The sequence below is a fragment of the Lutjanus erythropterus genome, chromosome 12, assembly GCF_056507025.1.
Source record: "Lutjanus erythropterus isolate fLutEry1 chromosome 12, fLutEry1.hap2, whole genome shotgun sequence".
In the NCBI taxonomy this organism is placed as follows: domain Eukaryota; kingdom Metazoa; phylum Chordata; class Actinopteri; order Lutjaniformes; family Lutjanidae; genus Lutjanus; species Lutjanus erythropterus.
The window spans coordinates 5,188,291-5,215,898 of NC_139328.1; the positions used below are offsets into that span (position 1 = coordinate 5,188,291).

General features: G+C 41.5%; 1 protein-coding gene across 1 annotated transcript; it reads right to left on the reverse strand.

Moving 5' to 3' along the window:
* artnb (artemin b) lies at positions 1-27,452 on the reverse strand. The gene is made up of 4 exons (XM_084732405.1): positions 25,992-27,452; positions 3,970-4,040; positions 1,431-1,644; positions 1-1,112 (listed from the first exon to the last, which is right to left on the reverse strand). The coding sequence occupies exons 1-4, from the start codon at positions 26,092-26,094 to the stop codon at positions 601-603; spliced, it is 900 nt and encodes a 299-aa protein (XP_084588531.1). The 5' UTR covers positions 26,095-27,452; the 3' UTR covers positions 1-600.
* Positions 27,453-27,608: the final 156 nt, after the last annotated feature.

The following is a 27,608-nucleotide window of genomic DNA, read 5'->3' on the forward strand; positions in this document are numbered from 1 at the left end:
TATTATATAGATTTTGTAGTTACTGCAATTTTAAAACCGATTTTTCTCTGGCTTTTGGATGTCGCTGTAGTTGTCTTTGTATTTTTTTGAACGTGGCAGCTGGTGTACAATCTAACTTTTGAGCCGTTACTACTTTGATTCTGGCACCAACACAACGAGATGAAACCTTCGCTTGGTTCTGTGTTTGTCTCCAGTTCTTTCTTTGTTTTGCCTCCAGCTAACGCTGTGACATAGTCATGATGTCGGCACTTAAAGGGTCTATAGCGTCTCTTATGTGTAATAACTGGAGTATTCTGCATTAGTTATTGAAAACAATTCTCTCTTTGAAGATGCAACAATAAATCCAGACTGTGAATCGCTGATGACTTCCCCCTCAGTCTCTCGTTTTGACCACCATCGTCCAGCAGCACCCAGACCTCTTCCTCCTCAACAGGAAATACACCACAGGAAGCCAACAAGTGGCCTCCATCACTTCCTCTGCTGTGTGTGTGTAACAGCGCCCCCCTCTGGCTGTTCCCTGTACACAGGCCTTCCTCACACTGAGCCTCCTGACCCCTCTCCGTTCAGGATGGGTGACACCCCTCCTCGTCACCTTCTCCCTCAGCCCATACACATGCAGCTGGCGGCTGATAACGACTGGATGGTCCTCCACGTGGTCTGGGCGTCCATGAAGGAAACCGGCTCGTACCGGTCGGGCCGGCAGCAGGGGTGGCTGCTGACCTTGCGGGTGGTGCGCCGGGGAAGCGAGCCATTCTCCAGCAGCGCCTTCAGCGCCAGGTCGTAGTTTGTCCTTGAGGACTGGCAGGAGCCCACGCAAAACTTGAAGAGGACGATCTCGTCCGAGTCGAACCCCAGTCCCAGGTCCCGGACCCTCATCTCTCTCTTCTCGACCCGGCAGTCCCTGCTGCTCTGCTTCGCCTGCCTGTTTTTACCTTTACCCTTTCTCACTCCTCTTCCTGTCTCTTCCTCTTCCTCCTTTTCTTTCTTCTTCCTCTTCTTCTTTTTCTTTGGTGATCCCTTGGGTTGAGGTTCTGAGGGGTCAGAGGAGCGTGGAGAACGCCCCGCCCAGCGACTACTGGGATGGTCGTCCACCTCATCTATTACAAAGGGGTCTGAAATGGAGAGGAAAGAGGAGTGGTAGAACACAATGTAAAGAAAATCATACAGGAATTTAGTGGAATCAACTAATCTTAACTTTAATACACACATTTCATTTATTCAAGTTTATTAAATGTAAAATTTAAAAGATTCTCTTGCAAAATGTGCAATTTCACTTCTACCTTTCACTTAAAATGATTTGTCACACTTTAAATCATGTAAATATATTTTGCAGACTGAGATACAAAGCAGATCACCAGGCTCACACCCTCTAATACCGTGGCGGTGAGGCAGATGTGCCGTAAATTAAACTTTCATAAGAGCCTCAGTACCATAGAGAGCGTGCCAAGTGGAGTAAGGGTCACTGTCGCCTTCCTGCTCCTCGTCCTCCACCACCTCTGGCAGCGTCACAGGAAGCTCCCGCTCCTCCTGGCCTCCCAGCAGGCCCACAGCGTGGCCCGAGTCTGATCCCACGCCAGCAGCGCCGGCTGTCATGTGAGCTCCGTCCACTAGAGGCAGCAGAGAGAGGAGCACCCACAGCAGCACCTACAGGACACAGAAGTCACATGGTAGGTCACAAGAGGAAATCTGGGGGATTTGCTAAAAGTTAGCATGATGAAGCTAAGGATTACTGTCCAAACAGACAGTTTCCACCAGGGCATGGAAAGTAACTAATTACAAGTCTACAAGTCTCAAACACAGAGACACATCAGCATTTATTTGGAGTAATTTTTTCTGTGCACCTGGGAAACGCAAGTTCTACTTTTCCTCTGAACTCTGTTTTGGTCTCTACCAGCTCTTGTGGGAAATATGACTCTAGAAGTGAAATACTCCACTGCACTGATCAGTGAGCCACTAAGTTTGTATGTTTTGTCTGTTTGTCTGGTGTAGGTAGTGTAAGGGCCTGTGCAGATGTTGCATCTTTTGCATGAGCACATTCATTATTTTTAATGGAGATGCGCGACAAGGACACTCAAAACCTGTCGTGCTGCACATGTGTTGCAATGTGCCTGCTATTTTGCACAGAGATGGAAAGCTCTCAACTTTTTTTGAATGCAGCCAACACACTGCAAGTCAACCAATCAGCTCCGCAGGATTTTCTTAATCCTTTCTGCCCAAGAATGTCACAGGATCCTGTTTAAAGCTCAAACTGTCAGAAGTTTGGATAACTGATGATGACATGATGATACTCTGTTGTTACGTTACAAGTTGTAACAGATAAAATCTGTGTGGAGCAACAATAAATATGTGTTCTAAGTTTGTCTCACCACAGAAATGTGTTGAGACAGATTTGAATTATTAAAAACATCACTAAGTATATAAATTTGGTCTCAAAGTCATGAAAAATGAGCTGTTTTCTCTGCTCTAACACGCCAGCGGCATCATCAAAAAACACCACTATGACCTAAAACACGGATGCTCCATTTGGCAGCTTTATCAGACATGTTTGAGTCACCAGAACCGGAGGACAGTGACCAGTCAGGTTTATTTTTTTAGTCTGCAAAACATTGCTGTAATTTCACAGGAGAACAGTGTTGCAGAATCTCCCAAACAATTTGTGTAGATCCTTAGCTTGAAGCCATGGTCAGATGCAATGTGCACACCGTCTGAAGTGGGTGTGTGTGTTGTGACGATGTGCGTGCACAAGTGAAGGGCAAGTTGAGGCTCTGGACTTGGATTATACCAGACCAGCAGTATGGAGGCAGTGTATGTTTTTTTCAGTAGTTTTTTTTTAACATTTGAAAACTGGTCACTTTAATTTTTGGGAGATTCTGCAACTGTGTTTTCCTTTTTTCCAGCAGTGTTTTGTGGACTAAAAAACTAAACCCAACCTTCAGTCGGCGTGAGGGTGAGTAGATAATGACTATATTTTCATTTTAGAGTGAACTATCCCTTTAGATACTTTTTAAAAAGGCAAGAATTACACCCAAGACCTGTACAATTTTGTTGTGTGCTCTTTTCTTTTATACAGCAATCTTATTCATGTCTTTGCGCCATATGAAGTTTGAACATCATATTTAGCAGACGAGATATAATGTGAGCTGCAGAGGTGCTGCTGGACAGAACCAGGCCAGATGTTTCCACCTGTTTCCAATCTTAATGCTAAGCCCCTTCTGAGTCCATTTAGCGTGATATCTCTCTCATCCCACTCAGAAAGAAAGCAAATAAGCGCATTTGTTGACTTTTGATGACGTATTCTCAGCTATTTCCAGAAAGGTAAGCAGAGTAGCACAGACTTCTGCTGTTGGCTCTTCTTTCAGACAAACTGGCTGTTTGGTCTTTTGCTCTCATGGCGACCAGACACTTAATAACAAAACTACATTGACAAAGTGCTTTAGAGATATAAAAACAGATTAAGAAAATGAGATAATACTTATAAGAGCACATAAAACACACAGCTCTTCAAAAGCCCTTCAAATGAGCTGCAGGAGTACTTTGTCTTAAGCCTGTTTCATCAAAAGTGATCTCACTTAGTCTTCAGTAATACTTAAGTCAAATAACTCTGCTTTCTTTCCAGCCCGGATCAAACTTTGTCCACTGGTTTATAATTTAGCAATGAAAGCCTCGGCACTGACATGGTTTTATGGAAAGCTCAGTTCTGAGCCTCGTGGGGATGGATTTCATTAACAATTTATATCTACACATAACTCAGCCTCTGGTTTATAGTGGCCTGTACGGTGGAAATGAAAAACGATAAGGCTGCAGAGATGGTGAGTTCATATAAGTGAACGGGAAAACAGGGAGAGAACGGAGGACGAGATGGACAGAAGAAGTGATAGAAGGTAGGAGGAAGAAAAAGCAGCAGAAGAAGAAGGAGGAGAGGATATTTTCGGGGTGCTCTTTTGGCAGCGGCGTCCGTTCCTGACAAACCTTGGCTTTTGCTGACATTACAGACGTAATCTCCTGTCTATCCTTCCTCCGAACCCTCCATCTGGTCCCACCTGGAGAGACAGAGAAAGAGAGGAATGTAAGAACAAGAACAAGGCTTCACTCTGTCAACCTTCCTCCTCCCAGACCTCTTCTTGAAAAGGGCAACATAAACTAAAGGCACAACATGCGGGCGATATGATGTCTATACATTCACAATTGTCCAGATACTGTAAAAAAACAAAAACAAAAAAAACACTGCCCTGTGGGCCCCCGAGCGGGTCGACATGTCACATAAATCACGTCCTCAATGCAGGAGGACGCCGTGTTTGTTGCTGCTTCAGTAAAAGGCCACTGTTTGCTGCCAGCTAGCGTGGCCGGTGTCGGCTTGTCGGTTCATACATCCATGCGAAGCGGCCCCAGTCCGGCAACAAAAGGCAGCATCTGAGATACACTTGTCAAAGGCATTCTTCAGGGTTATTCCTGTGGCAGAGGTACAAGCAGGGGGGAACCAGGCATGGCGAGAGCACTTCGCGGAGGTCCCAGACAAACAAAACCACAGAGATGCAGGACCGGTGATAAGAAGTGTCACGGCTGCAGATGTTTATATACAGTACGTGCAGTGTGGAGGATAGCGCTGGCAGCGGCCATCAGGTTCATTTGAGGCCCCCCAAATGCGAACCTCGGCGGTGGTCGGAGCATCAAGAGCCTAAAGTCCTCATGAAGTCGAAGTTGTTGTTTAAGTGTTTTTACGTCACGTATATGTCGGTATCAGGCCCAACAATGACAGAAAAGTTGTTCTGTAGATATTCTTGGGTATTTCTAATGTTGTTTCAGAGTTTCTTTTTCAAAATGATTAAAAACAGTTGATGACTCATGCTGCACTCGAGGGCGCACATTAAATTTGCGTCCAATGAAACGTTTTCTCACTTATGACGCGTTGGAGCATGGAAGCAAAGTAGATCCGTTCATCAGAGCGGACTGGAGTGTTTCTTCTGGGAGCTAGGCCTCACTGGAGAGAAGAACAACTTAATTGTTTTCTTTATTTGCTGATTTGGGTGAAACTGGTTAGGTAGCTAACCATAACTGTTAGCTGCCGTTAGCAGGCAACATAACTGGGCTCAACAGACTCCCAGTGAACACGGCAGGTCACCAGGACAAACAACCTTCGGGACCTACAGGGAGTACAGTAACAAGGTTGTTTATGGAGCAGGGACGAGAGATGGTCTCTGTTGCTACGTCGTTGCTAAGGGCCGGCCTACTTGCTGTAATAGTAAATTACATTTCATAGCATTTCTAATGATGTGGCTGATGGTTTTCTAGACATTAATCAGACCTCATGTGTTTCCAAGGAAATAGAGATAATACAAGGAATTTTTTTTTATTTTGAGAGCGAATTGCCTCACAAAAAAATTTAATCTTGATTATATCTTTCAGTTTGTCTCTAACTTGTTGCACAATCATGCTAACACACTTGAGGGTGAGCTTTGACGTGATTTTTAGCATTGCTCAATTTAAACCCCACTTTCCTTTGAGTCTTTTAAATCTTTTGTTGTTTTTACAGTCTGTCTCTGCCTCTTTATATTCCTAGTTTAACTTTTTCCTTCTGTAAAGTACTTTATAATTTCTGTTTTGACAAATGAATTTAACCTTCTTTCTTGGTAATTAACTCATCACTTCTGCACTAATGTGTCTGCTCTGTTTAAACCTGACATGAGTCATTTTTTTGAAACAACTTTCCGCCCACAGGATCCTCCAGCATCTTCGAAACCACATCTGTCATCTCCACGTTGTTTTGTATAATCTTGGTGCTGAACTACAACAACACTGTACGCCCATAGCAACGTATTCAAGTGTGTGCTGTTCATGTATTTGTAGATCTCACTGATATGCAGAGTACAATGTTTATTTAACACTCAGAAACAATCCCAGCAGTTCCGTCGATGCAGTGAGAAGGACGACTGACAAAAGGTTACAGATCACACGTCGCGATAAGACCTGTTGATGCATTTATGCAATCCTGCACGTTCCAGCTGTGGCGATCCAGTCGAGAGAAAGCAAAGTAACGGAGACTGAGGGGCGGGAGAGGGGAAAAGAGGGCGAGGAGGCAGACAGCAGGGAGGTGGGAGGTAACTAAGTACAAATACCTTCTTACTCTACCCAAGTAGACTTTACTTGAGTATTTATTTTTCTGGCAACTTTTACTTTCACCCCCTGCAATTTAAAACAAATATCTACTCCTCACATTTTCAGAAGAGGCTTGTTACTTTAGTTTAAATGCATTTGAGTGGAATTATTGATTATTTTGCTTCATTGCAACACAATAAGATATAGAAAAGATGGTTCTTTGGTGTTTCCATCAGTGCATATCAAGACTAAAGCGACATAAGACGAAAAAGACATAATAAAACAAAAAACAATGTGAAAGAGGAAAAACACGCAACAAGATGACAAACGGTATTAATAATGTAACCAGCCAAAAATAATTTAACAAGACTGAAAATGACATAAAAAATGCGACAAGACAAAAAGCAACATAAAGACGTGGCAAGATGAAAATGAAAAACAACGTAAAAAAACGTAAGAAAATAAAAGACGTAACAAGACTAAAAAGGATGCAACGAGACGACAAAAGACATAACAAGAGGGGGACTTGACTGGACAAAAGGTGAAGGACAAAAACAGCTGGTAGAAATGTCCTCCAGAGGACGACTTTTCACATTTGACTACACGTCAGATCCTGTACTTTTTAACTTTTATTTGAGTAAATAAGTTAAATGTGTAGTTGAATTGTTTTTGCAGAAGTATCTGTACTTCTACTTGAGTGCAGACTGTGTGTACTTTTGCCACCTCTGGCTGACAGACAGCGTCCCGCCAGCGCTGCAACCTAAAACCAAACTGTTCCGACTCCTCAGCCCTCCGTCTCCCTCCGTCTCTGGACGGAGGGCTACAGATCCTCAGGAGAGGTGCCATTCTGAGTCCCTAATGCCACAGCTGGGAGTGTTTAGCCTCTTTTAGATCAGCGTGCTGGGAGTCTACGCGGGCCTGTCTGCTGCTTCGTTTCACCCCGGCGCTCTGGAGCTGTTTACAGCCCGACGCCTGCAGCCTTTTCGGGCACGAGGTGGGCGGGGGAGTCGAGGGGTGGGGAGAGGAAGAAGAGAGAAGGAGCGGGACACTGGTCCTTGAAGTGCTCCAGACTGACACAAGCCTGCTGATGGTGTGTGTGTGTGTGTGTGTGTGTGTGTGTGTGTGTGTGTGTGTACAGTTTCAGATCTGCGTGTGTGTGTGTTTTAATGTGTGTGTTTAGAAAGCTGAGCATGTGTTTCTTCCTTGTTTGGCTGATTAAAGCCTTTTGGTTTGTCCATCAGGCGGGATGTCTGCGGAGTTCTTGTCACCTTCCATTTGCATTGTTGGTCCTCGGTGCTGCAGTTGTTGTTCACAGTTAGTTCAGTGGGAAAACCATCCTGAAGCAAATACAACCCATAAACCTGGAGCCAGCTACTCTTTCCACAGCTCATTCTGCTGCTGGAAACTGCTATTGCAAATACTGTTTAAGTGCTTGGACAGGATGGATGTGGATTTTGTTTTAGGAATATTTATGAGGTAAAAGAACAGAGTATCAGGTTTAAAACAGAGGCTGGAAGTGCAGGAGTAACATCAGTTCACTGATTATCATGTGCACTGAGCAGCAGTACGCACTAAAGCTTCAATATTAAAGGTGCAGTGTGTAAAAGTAAAGTATGTTTTCATATGTGTATAATCACCTAAAATAAGAATCATTGTGTTTTTGTTACCTTAAAATGAGCCGTTTATATCTACAGTGGGCCACCATGTTGAACCGCCATGTTTCTACAGTAGCCCAGAATGGACAAATCAAACACTGACTCTACGTACGGCCTTTCTCATTTTATCGAGTTTCGTGGTCACTGTAGGGCAGTGGTAGAAAGAGTACTGAAAATCTGTACTCAAGTACAGTAAAAGTACTGGTGTTAGAAAAATACTTAAGTAAAAGTACAAAATACTCATCTCAGAAACTACTCAGAGTATTAGTTATTCTGGTCCCATAATTTCATGGTAAATGGGTGTTAATTACCAAGTAATATATTTGAAATTTCTTAAACATTACCTTCAAATTTCTTGGTTAATTATGAGATAATTAGCAAGTACTGTTTTCATGTACAGTAGTGGGCGATAATCACCAAGTAAAATGTTAAATTCAGAGTTAATTTCAAAGAAAGTTCAAATATGTGAAATATACACATACTTGCATAAAATGACACTTGTGAATGGTCACATATTTACCATGAAATTTTAGGTGATTTGCAGGTAAATTCAGAGAAATTTCAAATATGTTGCTTTGTAATTACCACCAGCTACATGAAAATGGTACCTGCTAATCATCACATAATTAACCATGAAATTTGTAGGTAATTTCTAAGATATTTCAAACATGTTAATTGGCAATTATCACCTATTTACCATGAAATTATGGGACCTAGAAATTCAAGTGTTACCTTACTTTTTAACCGTTGATGTGTAACACATTATTGAAGGAAGACATTCAATCAAAGATGTTTCTGGTTCTCCAGTTTTTCATTGATATGCCTCGTTTTCAGTTCGCAGCGCTGAGTGAATAAAGTCCACATCCGGCCCCCAGGCCACATTTTGCACAGGTCTGTTGTAGAATATGATGTACCTGTTGTTTCTGCAGCTCCTGACGCCATTACTCATGATCTGAGGTGGCTGAACTTACCAGAAGGTGTTTATAACTGCTTATGAAACCGTCTCAGTTTAACACTGATGCCTCTGTGTGACGTACAACAACAAACAAGACCGTCAGGTAGAAGACTGGCTACGTCTACACAGTTATTCCTAAATCTCATTGAAATCAGATTAAAGTTATAATGATTTGTACGTTAACTCGTAAAATAAAAGGAAGTTTTTATTAAGGCCATTTTATTTTTGATATTGGTATTTTGTGGTTATAGATTTTTCACACACCATAAAAGTTTTATTTCAGATTAATCTGTAGTTCAAATGGACAACAAGGATATATTTTCCTTGTGCCCTTTAGACTGTCCAAACTCATTTATGTAAAGTCTGTCACAATGATAAATAATCAGCCTTAAAGACACAAAATTAAAGATTTACAACTCATATTATCGGTTACACATTTTGCGAAGAGGAGCCTTTGTTAGGCTGTATAAATTGCGCAATAATTCCATTTTACAAGCAAAAGTGAAATTCAGACTTTTATTAATGCTGCTATTTTCAACAGAGACACGTTTTGCTAAGAAAAGAAGCAGGCCAACATAATAAATGTGTTTCTGATTAGTGATCCTGGTGCCTACTGTATACTATTACATCCTCAGACCTGAGCTTTGCCCACAGAGCCTCCATAAACCTCTCACCTTGTAAAAAAAAGAAAAAAGAAAAAAAAAAGCTCTGAGCTCTCTGGTGTTTGGCCTCCCTCTGAAAGCCAAACGTCTCCGATAATGACCTCCTATTAGAGACGCGCTCTGTTCCCCGCTGCGTGTGCACGTACGTGAAATGTTCTGACCTGCAGCTTTAACCTGTCACTGCCGCGGTGCCTGATTGCGGGAGCGAGGAGAAAAACAAGGGTACAGTAAATCACCGCTGGCTCAATAAAAGACACCTGCAGTGTAAGAGGAGATGCAGGAGAGAGAAGCAGAACACCAGGAGAGCCGTCTGATCACTACCAGACACGGAGAAACCTGCGGAGGTCCCACAAAACGTAGCATGATGATATCGGCTGTACTTAGACGTGCCCCAGAGCTCTGCATATATGCATCCAGAGCAGAGTGGAAACCTGTTTTGTAACTTTCCTTTAATCTTGCTTTTGGCGCTCTGTTGACTAAGTTTAATGTCTTCTGAGGAATGTGTCATACGTGCGACTTCAACGACAAGTCCTCACATTCAGACTTGTTGAATGTTTTTCAACCTTATCTGAGTGAAGAGTCTGAGAAAAGTCCTCTGGGACGTTCTCTGGGTTGGATTCTCTGTTACAGTTATATTTTGTTGTTATTACCATGGACACACTACCACTTTTGTCTACAGGGGCTCCAAAATACCAAAATATGAAAGTTCCTTGAAGTAGCTTTAAAGGTAGTCAGTAGAATTTGTCTGAGCTGTTCATAAATGCATCAGGACGTCAGATACCAACGTTTTGGGTCAGTGAAATGTCCCAAACACAGCAGATAGAGATGCAGATGCAGCGGCCACTAGGGTTGGGCTATCGGATGCATATATCGCTTTTAAACAGCCTGCAGAATTAGAGTCTTTGCACTCTTTTCACGCAGTGAATCAAGGATTTAATTCGACCAAACCAGAGTTGGTGATTGCAACGAAAGGTGGGCGTTAAAAAAAGGTCTAAAAAGAAATCAACGTTCACTATATTAAGAACATTTTCACCACTTTACTTTGCCATCAGAAACCTTTTCCAATGGGGAACTGCGAAAAAAAAAAACGCTCTCTCCAAACCAACCAAACTCCATAGGTGGAACTGGTCATTTTATCTTGCAGAAAACGGGAGTTGCAGGGCAACCGCTGCCTCCATCTGTTAGTTTGCTTGTGTTATTGTGCGACAGCGGCAGACCAGCACATCCCAAGTTGGGCTGGGGGATGAGGGGTGTAACAGTACATAACTTTAACCGTGAGAAAAGGGAATGAAAATTATTACATTATGTGTAAAGTTCAGTTAACAAATTAAATAAAACAAAAGGGTTAACTTAATCTACTAAATTAAACAACAACAGCACACACACAAAAGACAACAAGTGTCCGTGCTAGCCAGGGAGGCTAACAAGAACACAAACACTGAAGACAACGAGCGCCTTTGCTAGCTGGCAGGTCTAGCAAAGTACATGGGGTCACCCAAACGAGTGCCCCTGCCAACCATGGAGGTTAACACGGCACATGAAACACAAAGACAAGTGACTTCACTAGCTGAGAGCGCTAGCAAAGCACTTGTCAACCACCACGAGACTCGCAGACTGTAGTCTGCCGAACAGCCCACTGGCCCTGACTGGCTCCACTCTCCAGGCTTTTAACACCCTGGGTCTTGATTGCAGAGTGACTGCACCTGCTGCCAATCACCTGCAACCTGCAATGGTGGGGGAGGGGCAGAACCTGGGCACAGGAGAGTATAACAATACACAGACACCGTGGCACGCAACAATCTTGCAGAAAACAGGAATTGCAGGGCAACTGCTGCCTCCATCTGTTAGTTTGTTTGTGTTATTGTGCGACAGCGGCAGACCAGCACATCCATAATTCTGCAGGGTAAAATGATAGATTTTGCTAATGAAGTCTGGCTGCTTTGCAGAGAGGGATATTTGGCTTCTGGTTTCTGTTGGAAAAGGCTGTGTGACAGCAGAGATAAAGCGGTGAATATATTCTAATTATTGCATGCACTAAATCTGATATTGATTTTTTTTTTTATTTTGGTGGCTAAAATATGTTTTGCTGCTGACCCTGTCCACAGCTGTTCATTGCTTAGCTTCAAACTTCTGCTGCTTTTCCAAACTGTAGATAATAGGCTGACTATCAATAATACCTCATAAAACCCACCACAAAATATCCGGAGTACACCTCTAAGCTACATAAACAAACTAAATTCAGAATTTTAGACAGTATTATGCTGTCAAGAAGTTCTGTTTTCCTGCAGTTTGCCTTCACTCTCATCTCCTCCTGTTTCTCATCTTCATCATGCTTCATTTAAAGCTTCATACATTAAATGTCTTTTTTCTCTTGTTAAATGTGGTCTCTTGCCCTCTTCTGACTAAAACAATTTCACTGTTCAGCAGTTAACGACAGCGCGCCTTAACTATGTGAGACAGCCACGAAGTCGAAGGAGGTGGGGCGATGGAGAGAATGAGATAATAAAGGAAATCACATGATAGGAGCGAGGAGAATTAAAAATAGAGAATGGGTTACCGTCTTGGGGAGAGAGAAATGAGAAAAAGATAATTGAGCCACTGAATGGGAGAAGTCTAAAAGCAGAGATAAGGTGAACACGGGGAAGCGAGGGAATGACAAAATGAGAGTGCAGAAAGAGAGCGCAGACTGCAGCCCGGTCAGTCTGTAATCCCATAATCCCTGGCAGGCAGGCAGGATGTAATTGCTCGTTAGTGCCAGTTTCCACTCTGAGGCCTGTCACTGCTGGAAAACCACAGAGCGCCCGCAAAATGAGAAACAGATAGCGGCTCCCATGCCTCGCTTCAGATAGGTGGGGAGGCCCCCCACACCCAAACACCCCCGAACACACACACACACACACACACACACACACACACACACACACACATGCCTCTTCTGTCTGCTGCTCCTTTTTCATAATCCTCTCTCTGCCACACACAAGATACACCCCGTCGTTGTCAAATTTCTCACACAGTTTGAGCACGCACACACACACACACACAGAGGTAATCAGAGATGTGGACACTACATAGCCTGGAGGAGGATGGTGAGGAGAGGAGTGAATCTGCATGACCTCACCCTCTCCAGGAGGTTTTATTAACCCACTGACAACATATGAGTCTGTCGGTGTCTGAGAGTCTTTCAGGCCAGTAAGAGACAGTAAAACACGAGACAGAAGACACACACGGGAGGAAAACTGAGAGGAATAATCTGTCAGGAGGTGAATAACATGAACCAGGCTGAGCTGGGGTTTGGTCTTCAAAACGACCAGGCAATTCACCGACTTTAAGCCGTGCGAGCAGTGTGGTCCGCCAATATTATTATTAATTATTGGACTGATTACCTTGAAATTTTGTGCAGATGTTCAAGGTCCCCAGGAGGAGGAATCCTGCTGACATTAATGACCTCTTCTGTTATCGCCATCATCAGGTCAACATTTCAGAGGGAGTCCGATACTCAGTTCAGTGACAGTTATCAAATGTTAGCATGCTAACATGCTACACTAAGAAGGTGGAACACAGTGGCAAGTATACCTGCTATAAAATCAAAATGTTAGCTTTGTCATTAACAATATTTTGATCTATTAACAAGGAACAATTTGATGTCACGCTGGGCTTTGGGAAGTTATGGCTGGCATTTTTCACCATTGTTTGATTTTTCATAGACTGAGTCAGGGTTTCCCAAACTTTTTCAGCTCAATACCCAAAAGATAAATCTGGCGTCTCGCCTAGAATCAAACAAGCCTGCAGGTCGGTTTGCCAACTGCAGCTAGCAAGATGACGGCAGCAATCCCCAGCTAATAATGACAAGAAACTGGCTACCTAGCAACACACTGGTCACCAACTAATAGACACATGAAAGAAAAAAAAATCTAGTACTGCTCATGACTGACTGATTTCCATGGTCAAAACACTGTAAATGACTGGAAGTGTCTTTTAGCTGATATTTTGCAGTGTTTTACATTTCCTGGCAAGATTGTGGTGCTTTTAATGTTGTGTTATACAGTTTGAGGAACTCTGAAACTCTGAACCGTTTCCCTTCCCTGCTTGTACAGTATGTGTGGTCACATGTAGGTGTTATCTCAGTGGATGCACTTTGAAAGGTCAGCGGCAACTGAAGTCAAAGTTGAGATAATTTGAAGTTTGAGGGTGGTGATTGGGGGCAGTTTTGAGCGGTGCGCTTTGCAGAGGGTAGTGCCTCAACCTAGCTGGCTGCAGCTTCACTTCCTAAATCAAACTTATTTGGTTACTGTTTTCAGTGAAAAAGCTCTGATAAACCACCTCTACTGTTCCTGCTCAGAACCAAACAGCAGACAGACAGAAGTTAGTAACAAGCTGGTGAATATAGTGGATCGTTTGGCAGCTACAGAACCAGGTATTTCCCTTTAGGAGTTGGTGGAGACCAAAAATGGAGCTAAAAGAGAGTGAATATTGGACTTAATGTTTTTCATTTGGACACAAACAAAACTCAAAACATTTTTGCCTCTGCAGCTGTGTTGCTGTTGTGTTAACAGCTTGCTCTGCTGCCTAGAAGTAGCCAAAACATTCATTTAATGCAGATTTAAAACCTCTATTATTATCTGAGCAATTAAACTGGCGAATACAATGGAACTATTAGAAGCAGGAATGCCAAGGGTAGTGCCTCTGCCTGCTGGGTGCAGCTCCTCTCCTCACAGGAAAACAACGGCACAGGTGGACAGAAGCACAACTCCGAACGAGTCATGACGTTTTATGGTAAATGGGCAACTGTTGCATGTTCACTTTGTAAGATGGTAATATCTGCTTGCGCCTTGTTGCCCCCAGGTTGCAAAGAAGCAAAACAATGAACAAGAAAAAAAATAAAGTAGCTTTAAGATAGATTTTCACTATTATGGTGATTATCCAGCTGATTTTCTGCTTGTGCGGGGTTAACTAGCTACAGTTTATGGAGAACAGTACCTCTTTCAAGTTCTGCCTGTAGGGTTAAACAGTACAACCTGGACCTCATTAGAAGTACCTATTAGAGGTAAACTTATTGGTTGCCTAATGATAAACCTGAGTGATTAGTGATTTACTGCACCGACCCTGCAGCCTTCACACCAAAGAGTGGAGCTCCGGAGGATCGTGTCTAATGGTTCTTCACAACAGGATAAATGAAGTACTTTCAGTGGAAACAATGTGTTTGAAGTGGAACGGTTCTGGATTAACGCCCTCACACATGCAGGTTCAAGTTGCCAAAGGTGCGGTGGAGAGTTAACTGCAGGTCATCAAAGCTCCGGGATCAGCGGGTCACAACAAACTCAATAAAATGCACGTTTCCACGGGGCGTAAAAGTGTCATCTGTGACCAGCGCGTTAACCTCGAGCCGCGACCCCGACGGCGTTATTACAACAGACAGAGACGGAGAAAGAGCTGCTGTCATCGTCTCAGCCACATGGCTCTAATAAAGACAACATATGCTCGCCGTGAAGCATCACTGCGGCTGAAGACAAACCCCAGAGAGCCGAGGCCGTGCTAGAGGTCACAGCAGAGGATACTGACTGACCTATAATGGGGATGTCCAGGAATTTGACAACCAAATGGAGCGGCGAGGTTAACAAAATGACTGTGGTTTCTAACATATCATGCAATCAGGCATGACCTCAGTCCTGAAATGATCCTATGTTGATTCACCTGCTCAGATGTCTCAGACACACCCAGCAGGTTGGTTTCAAATAAACAAATAAAACACTGGCTTTCATGATGCCACATTTCTGGTCCTCTACATGCCGGACTAATAAGTACTTGTCTGGTATATTTGCTATATAATAGCTGCTGTTGTTGTTGGTAAGCACTCTGTCAACTCCTGCAGGGATTTCTGGCTTCGTTCTCATCATGTGATTGTTTCCATCAATCTGTCAATACCGTTTCATTAAGAGGCAAGAAAAGCGGAACTATAATCATTCTTTAGGCAGTGCATCATTTACCGTAAGTTAAACTGGTTTACAATCACTAGGCAACCTGAAGTAACTCATGTCATACTTAGGTTATGTGATGAGCTGGTTTTGTGACATTTCGACAGTGGCACCCAGCCCAGTCTCTTCAGTGTGTGTACAAATAACTTTATACTGTCACAGAGCGTGCAGTGCATGCACCAAAGTTCAGCTGCATAAAATATGTCAGGTGATGTAGCATAAAGAGCAAAAAAGTCTGTGAAGATTTGAGATAAATATAGGATTTTTATCCAGGAGACGGGTGCTCGTGTCCCATAGGTTTAGGAGGTGTTGTATAAAGGTATTACAGTGTACCAGGGTAATCCTGAAGTTGTGATTTTCAATACCGTCAAAAATACAGACGCTCCTCTTTCTATTAAGGTGCACTGCACAGGCCACTAGAGGTCAGTCTCTCTACTGGTGGACAGGGCAGCACAGCTGAGACGATAAACCTGGCGTCTGGAGGATCAAGTTACAGGATCAACTAGTAAGAAGGAAAAATGCCTCTGCTCTGATAGAGTTTTAGATTCAGTCCCAGTGATAAAGGTAAGCCTGCAAACGACACAGACTACCTGCAGGCTGTTTGCAGCGTAGCGTATTTAGAGTAAGCGACAGACTAAATACTGTCTGACGCTTCCATGGCGCCCAAACAATGGCGGCTCTTGACGGAAGATGTTGGCGTAGAAACTGTGATAGCATCAGTTATATCAGTTACATCTTCTTCTGGGCAGCTTCAGTTCAGTGAATTGATCTGATTGGTTGAAGTTCATCCAATCAACTGCCAAGTGTTGTTTGAAAGTGCTTGCCCTTTTCCACTTTCTATGAATGGCTTCCCAGATGGTTTTGTGCAACAAACCATTTGACACGTCAGGTTACTGATAAGGTGCTCACCAAAGAAATTGCAAATACCTCAGAACATAGTGCAAATAATACGGAAATAGATTTTTTTTTTAGCAAACAGTTTCATCAGATTATCCAAATCTATTACATTATATCACATATTATATTTGGGATATCGTTTAAAGCTACACTAATCCATATTTTTATATAAACCATGGATCAAATAACTGTGTAGTGTGTTATTCATAATGACAAACTCCTCATAAAGTTCTCACCCGACTCAGCTCCACGGAGCATTTTAGCAACAGCAGACAGACAGAAGTTAGTAACTATCAGGTGAATACAGTGGATCATTTAGCTGCTAAAGAACCAGGTATTCCCCTTTAGGAGTTGGAGACCAAAACTGGAGCTAAAAAAGAGTGAATATTGGACTTGTGTTTTTCATTTGGACACAAACGCGACTCCAAATGAATGCTAAAGTTGCTCTGCATCTGCTGGATGTGTAGTTTTCTAACATTTTTACCTCTGTGACTATGTTTCTGTTGTGTTAACAGCTCGCTCCGCTGCCCAGAAGTAGACAAACATGAATTTAATGCAGCTTTAAAACCTGTATTAGTATCTTAACAATATAACCGGCAAATACAGTGTTACTACAGAAGCAGGAAAGATGGCCAACTATGAAAATAAGACATTTAATACACAACTGAAAACCTGCATCAGCTTTTGAAACTGTGCAGTAAGTTTCCAGTACAGAAAGGAAGCGTAATGAACCTGCTGCAGGATTTTCCACATCAGCTTTAACTTCTACAATGTACAAGATTAAGTGTGCAGGGTCACTGGAAACTTCAGCTAATGTGCAGTTATTAGTCAGAAACCCACGATGCAACAGACTTACAAGCGTCTTGTGACCCGATCAGGTAAATTAGACAGGACACCATCGTCTGCTGCACGGGGCCCGTTTTCCCATGAGCGCCGAGATGAAGACAGCCTCCTGATGCGACACATCTGCGTCCTCGCTGTCTCGCTCTTCTTCACTTTGCTTCTCGCTAAGGCAGTCTCCCAGTGTCCCTGACCCTAATAACCCAAATTCCTGCCTGATTAAGTTGGTTTTAAAAGGGAAGCCACACAGAGAGCGGTTGGGTGAGCCTCACCTTAAATGGGAACACATTTTAGCCGTGTTGGAGCGATGATCAGAGGGTAGGATTTCACTTTCCGGTGTTTGTGAGGACGGCGGCGCTTAAAAGGCCGCAGAGAGGACAGAGGGAAAGAATGGAGAGGGATGAAGAGGAACAGATAGAAAACACACAAACGCATTAAAGGCAGAGCAAATCTCAATTTCTTTTTCTTTCTCTTTCTACTTTTTTCTTTAAAACACACTTTGTAAAACCAGACTTGGGGGAGTAATGGATTACATATTATGGATTACATGTAACAGAGTGGTGCAATTAGGATACAAAACAAAACTAACTGTATTCATTACAGGTACAGAAAAAATAATCAGACATTATCAGATTACAGATAAATCTAGTAAAAATGGGGAATGAAGGATATACAGGGTATATAATACTGATATTAGGCAGCAAAAAATTCAGATATCAATATATCAGCCAGGACAATGAAATGCTGAACTAGGTATTTTTAACAATTATAAATAACTATAAATAAAAAAAAAATAGAAAAAATAAGTAAGAAAAATGATCAAATGAAATGCTTTCTATAAAGCTAAAAACTAAAAAAAATAAATAACGTTCACACGATACCAGTATAGACTGATAAAGTTATTGCCGTAATATCAGCTGACGAATGTGTGTCTGGCTCTTAATGAAACCAGTTTATCTACAGCTGTGAATTATCATGGCCTCTAGTGAGAAAATGATATTATCGGCCTAATATTGGCCCGTCACATCGATATCAGTCTACATCAGTATATGTTCTGATATGAGTCTATATGAAAAGATTTTTTAATGCAGATCGTTTTTTAGCTGTTAGTTTTATTCACAGTGTTTTATGAATATTTGATTATTTTTCCTAATTCAAGTTAAATATATACATAGATTTCGCTCTGTTTGTGTTTCTTCTGCTCATACTTTTTTATAATTATTAAAAGTTCTGGTGAAAGTTTACCGTCTCAGTGCCCTGATGTCATTTTGGACAAGTTTCTGGATGAACTGTAAAATATCCTGCCTCCATTACATATCTTTGTCACAAACGTTAACCACTTTTGAGCGATCGCTGCCAAAAAATGTGTGTTTATGTAGATATTCTATATTCAGAAGAAAGAATATCAGCTGATATATCGACACCGAAATTTATTTGCTCCCAATCAGTGTTGCATCAATCGCGCCCTCTTCAAATATTTGATACCTAGATTAGGTTACTGATGACATTTTTAACAGGTAATTAGTAGGGCTGCAACTAATGTTTATTTTAATTATCAGTTAATTTATTGATCATTTTCTCTTTAATCGATTACTTGTTTGGTCTTCAAAAAATGCTGGAAATGTTTTAAAAAATGTCCACAACTCAAAGATATTCAATTTGCTGTTGTCACATTTAATAAACTGAAATGTTTACTTTTTTTTTAAGATGAGAATTTTGAATTTTTGTCTCAGAAAATGACTTAAAATGATGAATTGATTATCAAAACAGTCGATTGATTAAATGATTAATGGTTACAGCTGAATGTATCAGAATACGTTTTTAATTTAATCTTTAATCCCAGCCCTGTGTAAAACTGATACTCCTACAACAAAGTGACTTTGCACACACACACACACACACACACACACACACACACACACACACACACACACAGAACCCCTCACCTTTCACACAGAACCACACACACACACTGAAATCCCCTCTCCCACCCTTGCGACCTTTCCCTGCTCCCATCTCGTGTTGTTATTTCTCCAAATTAAGCCCACACTCACACACACACACACACACACACACACACACACACACACACACACACACACACACACACACACTGGTCATTATTAGTGTGTCTTTGTGGGCGAACCAGCGCTCTCCAAAGTGTTTCCGTGTCGCCCGCTCGTGCCCCAGACAGGCTGGGTTTAATGACCTGGCCTGATAGTTCAAAGCAGCCCTCAGACGCCATGATTAATGAATCTGACCCGCTAATTTCGGGAGAATACGGCTTATTGTATCAAAAAACGCTCCCACAGACACAAACACTGCGCTGGGCTAGTTAACATTCTTCTGTATTTTGAGAAAAAAGTTGTTTTAAAGAGGGAGATTTTCCGATAAGGACAGGAGTTTTGCTTTATGTTTCATCAGCGGCTCCGAAAGTATTAAGTGCTGCTTTGTTCTAAATAATTTAAGCTGTTTGAACTCGAAGAAGTCAAAGTGCTCGACAACAACAACAAAACAATTCAAGATCAGAGACAGAAATTATTCCCCCAGCGTACTTACACCAGATTGTCCGCCGCTACAAAAGCACGGACACAGAAAACAGAAGTAGCATGGGAAGCATTTGTCTGAAGGAATACATCTAACAAATTGAAATTCCTTTTTGTCAGATCATGCCTCCTTCAATTTGCCCTGAAGGAATCACTGTGGTTCGTTGCGTACTCTAAGCACTTCCAGATTGAAGTTGCCCTGTGGCACTTCACGTTGCATAATCAATCTCTCTCCGTTGCACTCTCTCCATTAGTCCTGGGACAAAACAACCCGAGTAACGTTACACACCGAGACACAGATGAAGACAAGGCTCCCCTGCGCACCACGCACATCCATCTTTTAACGACAGATTTATACTAATCTGGAAAGCCTGAGCTCTGCTTTAATGGCTGAATATTTCACAGCGTTTAAAGTTGCTGCAGAACGAAGGAGCAAAACGCTCGACTCTGGTGCCACGATTAAGCAATCTGTACATTTCACCTTTTGCATTAAGGTCCCTTGAAAGTTTCTATTCGAGTCAAGACTTTTAGAAGTCTTCAGTTTTTGTCATTATTGTTTCTTTAGAGCAGTCATGCCTAAACACTGGATCATGACCCACATGTGGGTCACAGGAGCTTTTATTTGGGTCACCAGATAAATAAAAGACTGTGGAAGAAATTCTGCAAATTTAAGATGTATATCTGCAGTCACCTTTAATAAAGTGTCTAAAATGTGTATATTATAGTGTATATATGTATGTATTTATTGTGTCTCATTAATGAAGTAGGCTAAAAATGTCCTATATTGGTTTCTTGTTGAGAGGAAATAAAAATATTGTGGAAAAGTCTAATTTCTCTGATTTCAGCTTCTTAAATATGAATATTTTCTGGTTTCTTTGCTCCTCTCTGACAGCAAACTGAATATCTTTGAGTTATGGATGAAACAAGAGATTTGAGGACATCGTCAGACTTTTATCAACATTTTCTGACATTTTATGGACCAAACAAACTAATCGATTAGTGGAGAAATTATTGCCAGATTGATCACTAGCTGAACATATGTATGTCCGTGCCCTCAACTTGTTTTCACGTGTTTGGATCTATTTTTCAAGTGACAAGACTGGGACAGGATTAATTAATTGAATTTCATTGTTTTCTGACATTTTATGGACCATACAACTAATTAAGGAGCAGAAAAATTAATGCCAGATTGATCACTAGTTGAAAAATGGGCCTAAACATGTGAAAACATTTTGATTTGGTTCACGATGGTTTGTCATTTTAAAAAAGTGGGTCCCCAGTGGAAAATGTTGGGAAACACTGCTCTAGTGTGTATTTTCATAGAACAGTTTAAGATCTGATTCTGTCTTTTAACGACCTACAAACTGATCCTGAAAATTGACAATACACTGTGATTCATTCAGCAGAAAAAAAAACAAACTTTTTACTGTAAAAACTATCAGTGTAATTAATGTAGTAATGTTTTCAGATTTTTAAAACTAGTTTACTTAGTTGTCAATACAACCATCGCTTAGTTCGCTTATATTCTCATAATATACATAATATATACTTGATGACTAAGTCCAACAGTTAGAATTACTAGAATACTAGATATTTGGAACTGGTTACTGTATATTGCAGTAAAAATAAAAGTCTTAAAAAGTGAAAAAAAAAAAAAAAAGTTAAAAAAGTAACATTTTGAGCTACTTTACTTGAGTATTTCCATTTTAAGCTACTTTATCCTTCAACTTCGTTACATTTTGGAGGTAAATAAAAGTACTTTTTACTTCGCTACATTTATCTGTTAACTTTACTTACTAATTACTTTGCAGATTCGGATTGCACAAATTATAAATTAACTAATTAATAATTTATGATGCATTATTTTAGATTAAGCTAGCAGTATATAAAGTAACTAAAATGAAATACAGACACTGAACATGCAGGCTACGTTTTGTGCTAGCTTACATTTTCACAGAACAAGACGCAGAACAAAGAGGAGAATCAGTTACAGCCAGTAATTTCCCTTCAGTCTTAGCTGGTAAATATTATTACTTACAAATAACATTATTGAGCTGTAAAGTTTCACTTAAGTTGAAGTTTTTTCAAAACACAGATGAATTTGCACATTTTCTCATGCTAGCTATAGCTAGCTAGCTTTGAGTAGGTTATGGTATAGAGCATCATTTAGGCAGGCTAACTTGACTTTAACCTAATTTATCAATATCTTTCAGTTAAAGTTAATGAATGTCGTAGTGAAGATGAAGTGTAGATTTTGGCTGATCTGAATATTTATTTGAAGTTGCTCAAACATTAGCCTCTGTAGTGATGTAAGATTTAAGAAAAACAGTAGAAAGTTGTGGAGTGAACGTGAAGGGTGTTTTACGCTCAGTGAGTGACTTTTTTTCCTTGACTATCGCTAAATATGTTTTGTTTGTTTATTTGTTTTTCATTTGGTTATAAAGAGTCTAAGAAACAAAAAGAAAGGCTATTTACAGGTGAGGCTGCTGCATTTCAGCTTTACTTCAGTTGGTATAGCGAGTATATATTGAGGCAAAAAATTGGCTAAAAGAAGACAAGGTCAGAAAAAAACATGTTCTAAATATTGTCCTGTATTGTTTTTTGAATGTTTATTAAGCTCTGTAAGTAACTGAACTTGTTGTTCCTTTCTGCTTTTTTTTTTTTACCAAATTCATACCTCTTGGCTGTAGGCTGAGGTAGATGTTCTGTTTTTCTTGGCAAATTTGAAGACAAAGATGCTATCTTTTCTAAAAATACGTTTCTTTTTATCCTCAGTATATCTCAGAGTCTTAAATGAAATGCATAAAAGTAATATTTGAAGTATCAGGCTGTGCAGCTGGAAGCTTAGTGAGTAATGAAGACCACTGGACGAGGGAGACAAACAGTGACAGAGCCTGTTTACAGCCACAGTGTCTCTCAATATATTTATGAGGATGTTTCGACATAAAGGAGTGGTAATAATGATAACTTATTCTGTCGTTTTAATTAATGTGTGTTTAACTGGCTCTCTGTGAGACACAGAACAGCACGAGAACAAGAAAGAGTTAAACCCATAACACCAACAAACGGCACGCTAGCTCTCGTAAAGCCACATGCCAGTTAAAACAAACCAGACCACACATCAGGAGGCTGCTGGTAAAGAGAGCGCGCCGGCCCGCCGTACCTGACCCTCGGCAGGGCCGCTGACCCCGTGACCTTTGACTGGAGGAAGTGAAAGCTGTGGCAGCGTGACGGGGGAGTGTGAGATGCCTGAGGCAGAGGCGACGCTCTCATGTTCGGCCTGAGAGCAAACTGGAGATTTTTCAACGACACGGGCAAAGAAAAACAAGGTTGTTTCACGACATGTTTTTGCACATTTTACAGGCATTTAGTGGTGGACGCCTGCTGAGGATGTGCGACATGTCTCAGCTGATGCTAAGACTCTCTCTCTCTCTCTCTCTCTCTCACACACACACAAACACAGATTCATCAAGTACAACGGCTTCAATATGAAGAAGAAAGAGGAGGAGAAAAAAGACAGAAAACCAAAGCAAGATCTGAATATCACTGCCCGTATCACAGAAACATCCTAACTTACAGATCCTGTCTTCACTGTGTCATAACGACTATTAGAGTTAGGACCTAATTTAAGAAAAAAGCCATTAAAGATGAACAGTTCCTAAGTCAATGTTCCCATCCTAACTGAAGATATGAAATGTGTTTTACACAAACATCCTAACTTCCCAAAACCTTAATTAAACTCTCCCAACTTTAGGATAATCATTAAACTGGCACTTTTTCCACCTGTAGTAGCAGCTAATTTACTAACTAGGTAACGGTAGATAATGGTAGTGTTCCCTAACAGTGGCTAACAGTAGTGTTTGCTAACAGTAGCGAATGGTAGTGTTTGTTAACAGCAGCTAAGAGTATTTTTGCTAAGAGAGGCTAATGGTAGTGAACACTACTGTTGGCTACTGTCAGCGAAGACTAACAGTTGCTAATGGTAGTGTTCGCTATTCGTCGCTAAAGGTATTTTTTGCTAAGAGTGTCTAATAATAGTGTTAGCTAACAGCAGCTAATGGTGGTCTTCACTGACAGTAGCGAACAATCGTGTTAGCTAACTTGTTTAATCCACATGGCTCCTCTTTTATTGTTTTTACACAATGAATGCCAGATACAGTAGAGACTGTGTCTTCTATCTTAGCCCACTCTTTTCCTTTTACCTCACAAGTTAGCATTGTTGTAAATTTCCCCAAAAGAACATCTTTGAATATCCCTACAGATGTTACCAACACCTTTAACACATCTGTCTTGAAGTTAGGGCTGGGCAAAAGACTTTGGATATCGTTATATCATGACATGTGATGATAAGTTTTCTGAACTTATCAAACTGTTCTATATGCTCTGTTATTTGCCTTAAGCCACTGAGTCATTATATCCATGTTACTGATGATTATTCACCAAAAATCTTATTGTGTTAATATTTTGTGGAAGCCAATAATCATCCCTACAATCATGTTATAATATCAATATTGAGGTATTTGGTCAGAAATATTTATATTTGATTTTTTCTATATTGCCCAGCCCTACTTAACGTACTGTTGGGTATCTACAGCAATACATCATATTCTACAAGACTGCCACTACTTTTGCACAATTTGAGAATTTATGGTATGTTATTTTAAATAAAATGTGTACATTGAGATATATACTGTTATCATATATTGTGAAATAGCCTGATAATATCATGATATTATTGTTAAGCTGTATCGTTCAGCCCTACTTGAAGTTAAGTGACATTTGTTGCTTTTTCTCCATTTTTCATATGTTTCTGTATGTTTCAATGACAGAAACCAACTTTTGCAACAGTTGTTTAGCTCGGCGAGATGAAAAAAGTAGTATCGGTCGCTAGGTAACAGAAATAAAACTTTAAAGGCAATGCTGGATTGAGTCTTTAGGATTTCCTAACCTGAGATGAGACAGGATGAATTAAGATAAGATTCCTAACGTTAGTTTGGATTTGCCGCTGAAAGGCCAAATTGGGAAAAATCCAATCTTAGACTCTTCTTATCTTAATTCGAGACTTAAGATAGGGAGTTTCTGTAATGTGGCCCCAGAGGCCTGCAGTCCTCAAAATGAGCCTGTGTGCATGAGTAACATGGTATGTACATGACTGAGTGAGTCAGTGGGCCATTGAGTCACAGACTGAGTATGAAAGTTCAATGACACATCATCTACCTTCTTATACATCTTTGAGTAGACAAATGCTGACAAACTGCACCAAGTGGGACGGAAAGTACCCAGAACTGTTCAACTGTGAGTGCCCTAAAGATAAAAAGATCAGAGTCAGTGGAAACTCTGGCAAAAAGCATCTCCAGCCTCTCGTTCACAAAGCTGAAACAATCAACACAGTTTCATCTGAAACCGAGAAGAAATGTGCTTGACGTTGAGCACGTCAAAACACCTGAAGCTTAAAGGACTTGATCTGCCCCTGATCCCCTCAGAGGTGCTGGAGAGGAGGGGAAATGGGTGCAGCTGTGTGTGTGTGTGTGTGTGTGTGCGTGTGTGTGTGTGTGTGTGTGTGTGTGTGGACGTGCGTTACTCATCTTTTAGGGACATAAATCTGTTTACACACTCACATTGGGAACAGCCTGCCTTATGGAGACAAAATGCAAGTTTTCAGAATGTAACTCATCAAACTTTAGGGCGAAGACTTTAGGGTTAGGTAAGTCGTCATCATGGGTAGGGTTAGGGTAGGTCTCCAGGAAATGAATGTAAGTCAATGCAATGTCCTCTGAAGTGATGGAAACATGACTCTGAGTGTGTGTGTGTGCCCAGCACTTTGATATTTAGATTTGCGGTCCACCGCAGGACAGGGTCACACTGGAAGACTTCCTGACTGCCACTGCTTCACACAATATCTCAGTCACTTTGATTTATATTTTTCCATAATTCAGACTCACCTTCTAGCACCTTGTAAACGCTCCAGACCATAAATCCCCAGAACTTCACGTTAATAAAAACACAGAGAACAAACACACTTCCCAGACTGCATTTCACTAACACTCCCAGTAAACACTAAATTAAGTCCTACACTGAATCCAGGTCACAGTGACCCCTGAGAGCCAGAGCCAGAGGAGCCAAAAAACAGCTGGCAGGTGCGTGCAGTCAAGTGAAGGTTTGGAGCTCAAAAAAAAAAAAAAAAAGCCACTGATGTGAAAAGAAATCAAACATCAAACATTGTTGTCACAGCAAACATGAAGACAAGAGCGCAGAGCTGCTCTCACAGCAACATTACGCGTAAAGATATCCAGCAATATTCCTCTCAATAACACTGCCGCTGTCTTAAATCCATACACAGACAACTTTATAGATACTGAATGGAGCCTTACCAGCTGTCCTGTGCGCATTCTGCTCCAAGTGCGCAACGGAGAGGACGGGTGAGCCGCTTCTCCTCATATTTGTTGCTATCCATACGCCGCCGCGATGCGTCATGTTTCGCTACACCTTGCTGCTGTCACGGCTTGCAAGTGTTCCGAACGGGCTGTCTCCACTGAGGCTGAAGCAAACATGAAGAATCCATCTAAAGAGCGGTTCTGCTTCAACGGGAGAGGCGCCTCCTCCTCGTTTTTTACGCGGCCAAAAAAAAAAAAAAAAAAATCCCTTCTTCTCTCTGGCCGGTGTCCTGTCACGGCTTCTTGGCACCCTGGACAAGAAGACAGAGGGTGGATGGTGAATATAGACTGTTAACCTGCGAGTTTGAGTCAGATTATCCAAAAATATCTCAAATTTTACGATGGATATTAAAGTTGAGTGAAATATCACCATTATCTGAGACCATTTCACACCTTTTGACATATTTAAACAAATGTAATGAATCTTTTAAAAAAATAAATAAAACCAGATGCCTGTGTGAAATGAATCGTGTCTCATTGTCTCAAAGGAAACTCCTAAAACACCCCCAACTCTCCTGGAATGAGTGAAGTTAGCACTTTTTTAAAGAAATGTGTATTTTAAGACAGAATACGAGACCAAATGACTTGTTAGGATAGACGTTTTTGCAGACAGAAAGCTATTCAGGTCAGTGAAAATAAAACTTTACAGCTGGCTGACGCATGCCTATATAAAACCTAATTATGCAGAAGTTTGTTTGCAGCGACATAAACACTCCAACACGGCGAAGGAGAAAGAAGGACACGCAGTCAAACAGTCAGAAGTGTAAAAAATGCTTCTCCTCAATCAGCTACTCGTGCGGTCTCCCTGCTGACTCACGTCCAATCACCGTTTAATGAAATGAAGCCAGTTTTTCAGGCATGACTCCCCTCTCCTTACCTCCAGTAACCTGTTCGGTCTTGCCTCCAAATAGTCTGTATGGTTAATGAGTAAATAACACCGCGGGAGAATTCTCACAACATGATCTGCGTCTCTTTAAAAGAGAAGTCAGTATCAAAACGTCCAAGGAGAAAGTCTCCGCGGTCCCCTAATTTTGGACGAAACCGCAGGAGTGTCTTGTTTTCTTCTTCTTTTGCGCGTCAGATGCTCTTAAAGTCTGAATGAGAAGTTCAAACCGTAAAGAGTCGCTCAAAACATCGTTCTTAATCATAAAAAGTCCATGCGTCACGCCTTTACGCAGCCACAGTCCGCGTCTCCAAGCGCTTCTCTCCCCCCCTTTTTTAAAAAAGCTGTCTTACTTCGGACTCAGGTATCCAGTTATCAGAGACTGTGTCGCTCCGGTGTCTTCTCAGGAGTCTACTACACAGCTACTGAACAATGTCTACAATGCCCCGCAGGACTGGGGGCTATGCGTAAAAACAGCGCGCCGCTCCGCCTGTCACAGACTCTGTGAAACCGGAGCGCGGTGTCCGCTCCACAAAGTGCTGTGATTTGTCTTCACCATCCACATAGCTCAGATGTCTTTTTGTTCCTGCGCTGGGAGGAGGGAGGGAGGCAGGGAGGGGAGTGATTGTCATACAGGACGGTCATGGAGCGTCTCTGGAAAAGTGTTCCAG

What these genes read in the sequence shown, in the direction of transcription:
- artnb (XM_084732405.1), bottom strand. Translation starts at nt 26,094, where the DNA reads ATGACGCATCGCGGCGGCGTATGGATAGCAACAAATATGAGGAGAAGC. An exon ending in GAATGCGCACAGGACAGCTG is followed by an intron (nt 4,041 to 25,991) that starts GTAAGGCTCCAT and finishes CTGTCTCTCCAG; the next exon opens with GTGGGACCAGATGGAGGGTT. An exon ending in TAATGTCAGCAAAAGCCAAG is followed by an intron (nt 1,645 to 3,969) that starts GTTTGTCAGGAA and finishes TGTGTCCTGTAG; the next exon opens with GTGCTGCTGTGGGTGCTCCT.